Source organism: Molothrus aeneus, chromosome 8 (assembly GCF_037042795.1).
Source record: "Molothrus aeneus isolate 106 chromosome 8, BPBGC_Maene_1.0, whole genome shotgun sequence".
Taxonomy (NCBI): domain Eukaryota; kingdom Metazoa; phylum Chordata; class Aves; order Passeriformes; family Icteridae; genus Molothrus; species Molothrus aeneus.
In genome coordinates, this window is record NC_089653.1 from 17934289 (window position 1) to 17938183 (window position 3895).

Sequence of the window (3895 nt, forward strand, 5' to 3'; positions counted from 1 at the left end):
TACAGGAACAAATAATTTGTCTGTAAAAGCCTCTGAGATTACTGATATGAGGAAAGGCTTCCTGGATTTAGATTCCTGACTTTATCATGCAGACAACATTCCATTTACTGAGTTTTACCGAACTTGAAAATGTCAGAGTTGACCGAGAGAATTAGATTTCGAGAGCTGTTAAACATTTGCGGGACATTCTAAACCCTCACTGAAAATCCTCTATTTTGTGACCTAAATACAGTTGATTAAATAGAAAGTTTGAAATAAGGCATTGACATTGTATCACTGTCACCAGATAATGCATAGTTCATTCAATCTCACAATATTTTAATCCAGTATTCACTTTGCCATGATATATAATGCAGGCTATTTACAAAGATTGCCATTCTTTAAATGCCAATTTTCCCTTAAAACAAGCAGCAACAACAACAACCAGCCCCATACCCTGCTCCAAACCTTGTTTGTAATGGTCTTCATTTGCATCACTATTGTACAGATTTACACAGGACAGAAAAAGGGGATGTTCCTATTTTTAGAGATTCTGCCTTGTATACTACCTGCAGCCACATTCTGCCACTTTCATCCCTTCATAGTTATATATCAAAGTGGGCACACCAGCATCATCTTTATAAAGAATGGAGATTGAATCCAGTTTGGTTGGAACACAACAGGCCTTGGAGGCTTTTTTTGGATTTTGGAGATGCACCAGAGTTTGGACAATAGCATGTTTAGTTGGGGTGACGTTATCTGTCAGAGGGAAGAAGCAGCCTCCTTTACACTCGAAAGCCTCATAATCTTTTGGTGCAATGATCCAGGAATCCCAGCCAATCTCTTCAAAGTTCACATGGAGGGAAGTTCTCCTGCAGTGGTTGGCTCCAACACTTCTCTTGCTTCTGGAGGAATGCAGGTGGGATCCAGTGATGGCCTTTTCCTCTCCCTGCTGTTCCTCTTCAGACGAGGTATTGTTCTTCCCTAGTTTCTTGAGCACGCTTTCCTGTTCATGAACAATCATCTCACGGAGCTCCACTTTGGTCTCCTTTGTCCCGTTGCTGCGGTCATTGGAGAACACTATTAACAGGGGCAGGTTTTTTGTGTCAGGGGTAACACTGACATCCAGCTTCCCACAAGTAAAACCACTCAGAGATTTAGTCTCTATAACAACCTCTAGCTTATTTTTAGTCTCCAGTCTGTCTGCCCTGACCCATCTTTTCACAGCGCTGGACACTTCGAACATCTTCCAACCACATTCCTGGATATTGTGGGAGACAAGGGAAGATTTGGTACTTTCTGGGTTTTCCCAGTGGCCATCATCTAGAACATCATAAATTACCATGTTGCCTTCCAGCCTAGAGAGAGACCCAACTTCCCTGTGACAGGAGATATAAATTCTCAGTTCAGCTCTGGTGATTTCCTCATATTGTGGAATAGAGATGTTGAAGAACAAAATGTGTTTCTGAAATGGGTTTTCTTCTGGTGAATCTAAAGAAACAACATCTGCAATAGGAAATTAAAACGTGGTTACAGTGCTTCTGACTGTCCAAGTAATTGATTTTAAAAGACTCAGGATATATTTTGGGGATAAAATAAGAGCATTATAACACATAAAACAGCATTAAAAAAAAGAAAAATCCTGTCTTCTAGCCAAGTTTCAAGGACAGAGAGTGAAAAGAGGAAATGGAAGTCCCTGGTGTTGGTAGTATTTTACTATGATTGCATAGCCAGGTGAGTGTGTGGAGGGAAGCATAAAGAGACTGCCTAGAACAAACTATGGATGATGGTGGGCAGTATTAAGTACATAAATAAGGAAAGTGCAGAGTTTTCAGATTTAGCAATTTGCTAAAGATCTTTTTTACACAAAGAATTTGTAAAAAAACCAATGATTTCCTACTCTTTTGCTCTAATATACATGTATAAGTGTCTTTAAGAACTGGCTGTGCTGAGGCTTTTGTTGTCTTCAGATAAGTTTGAAAGCAGCTTAGACTGGGAGTTTGGGGAAATAAAAAAGGTTTTGAAAGTCCTGAACTGAAGCTCCAGTTTCTATCTGAACTGGGTCTTGGTGATAAACAACATTTCATGCCCAGGTCCCAGACTGTTCCAGGCTGGACTCCCTGAGTTTGTGTGGATTTGTTCACATCTGTTTGTTGTCTGCAAATCTATGTGCAGTACCAGCAAGTCTGCTTTGGGAGGGGCAGGTATTTGGCTGGAAGATCAGATTGGAAGTATTTAAAAGTCATCCCTGATGTCCATTTAATGCTCAATGTAAACTAACTGCTTAATCATGATTGGGTTTTAGGGCAATTTTAATTGGCTGTTGCTGCCATTTCTTCAGATCATTTACCCTGTAAAGTAGTGAGAGGGGAGAGCGAGATATGGAAACTATCATCTAGGTCCTATTGTTGAGATTTCTTTCTATTTCAGGACTGAGAACTTTTTGGAGTTCTCAGTAGTGCTGTTGCCTGTGCATGTCTATTTTTCATATAAAAAGAAACTTCATTTCTCCCTGCTTCATTTTTGTAACAAGGATTGCACTTACTTCTAACTTTTTTACTGCCTGATGGGTTTTTTATAAGTCTATTTAATGTTACATAGTCAGGGATCTTGAATTTTTTCCTGTTGATATAAGCATGACTAGCCATTTCCATGTAAATCTTTGTCTAACCCAGAATTTTGGAGGAGCAGTGCTGGTCCTTGTTTGGATCCAGCAACAAATTTCTCACCTAGTTGCTGTAGTTTTTAAATATGTTCAGAGCCCACCAGAAAGAGAAGCTTTCTAGCACCAGTCTCAATTATAGGTGATCAAAAGTTTGCATGCTAACATAAAAACTCAATTTGAAATATCTAGGATTGAGAAACATGCTTCATGTAAACCTTGTTATTTGGTGCATCCTCTTAGCTCAAGCATTTGAGAAGAGAATACTGTACAGTGAAAATATCAAAGAAGAAAACTAAAGGTTATTACATTTTTTAAGGATTGAAAGAAACTATATAGTAAGAATACAATCCAAAATTTTAATGTTTAATTTCTAAAGAATCTGTGGAAGGTAGGAACTGGTTTCTTCCGAATTTTAAAAGAATCTGACTATTTACTATTAATTTACTTCTTTAAAAATTGTAGTCCACACATTGAGGACTTTTCCTACCTTCAGTACTGAAGCTCCTTACAATATTGGATGCAGGGATGGAGGACTTGTCTGCAGCATATCTGTTGTATAAATCAATCATAAACTGTGGTGGTTCTTCTTTGGTCTTCACTTGTGGGGGGACTCTTGACAAATTCAAACTCCTCAGTAAATCCATCTTCATATTCTCCAAGAAAGATTTAAAGTTGAAATGGGTCTCATCTTCTGCTTCCCCAGGATGAAAGTGTGCATCAGACTTTCCCATACCTGACAGCCTGTCCCAGTCTTCCAAAGGCTTGCCTCTTGTCAAACAAGCAATGATGTTGAAAACAGACAGTGCAGCTAATACTCCAAAACAGCACATTTCTTCTATATTTACTTTCTGGTGGAGAGACAAGAGGACAAGGGTATTTTAGCTGATTGCAAATCTTGTTTCAATACTGACAGAGGAAAGAAGATGTAAGGCAAACAACTGGAATGCCCTTTGCAAATCACTTTCTGGTGCTCTTTTTGCAGTCTGCTTCAAACTCCAGCCTCTTGTCAGTTGTCAAGCAGATTGGTCGTACACTTGTCCTTATCAGAGTCATTGATGCCATGCTTCAGCTTCTGTTATCTAGCAAAGCTCTTAGTTAATGAAGATTCTGTAAACATCTGACAAACACATGTGGCTGGTGGGAAGGACATTGTATATTGTAAAGAATCCACATTTCACTTTAGGGTCATCTTTGCTTAATTACATTCTTCTATCATTTCCTTGCCAACACAGAGAGAAGTTTTCTTAGGGA

General features: G+C 38.9%; 1 protein-coding gene across 1 annotated transcript; it reads right to left on the reverse strand.

Annotated features, from left to right (window-relative positions):
- Window positions 1–544: 544 nt before the first annotated feature.
- GDF2 (growth differentiation factor 2) lies at window positions 545–3474 on the reverse strand. Its single transcript, XM_066555051.1, has 2 exons — window positions 3132–3474; window positions 545–1485 (listed from the first exon to the last, which is right to left on the reverse strand). The coding sequence occupies exons 1-2, from the start codon at window positions 3472–3474 to the stop codon at window positions 545–547; spliced, it is 1284 nt and encodes a 427-aa protein (XP_066411148.1).
- Window positions 3475–3895: the final 421 nt, after the last annotated feature.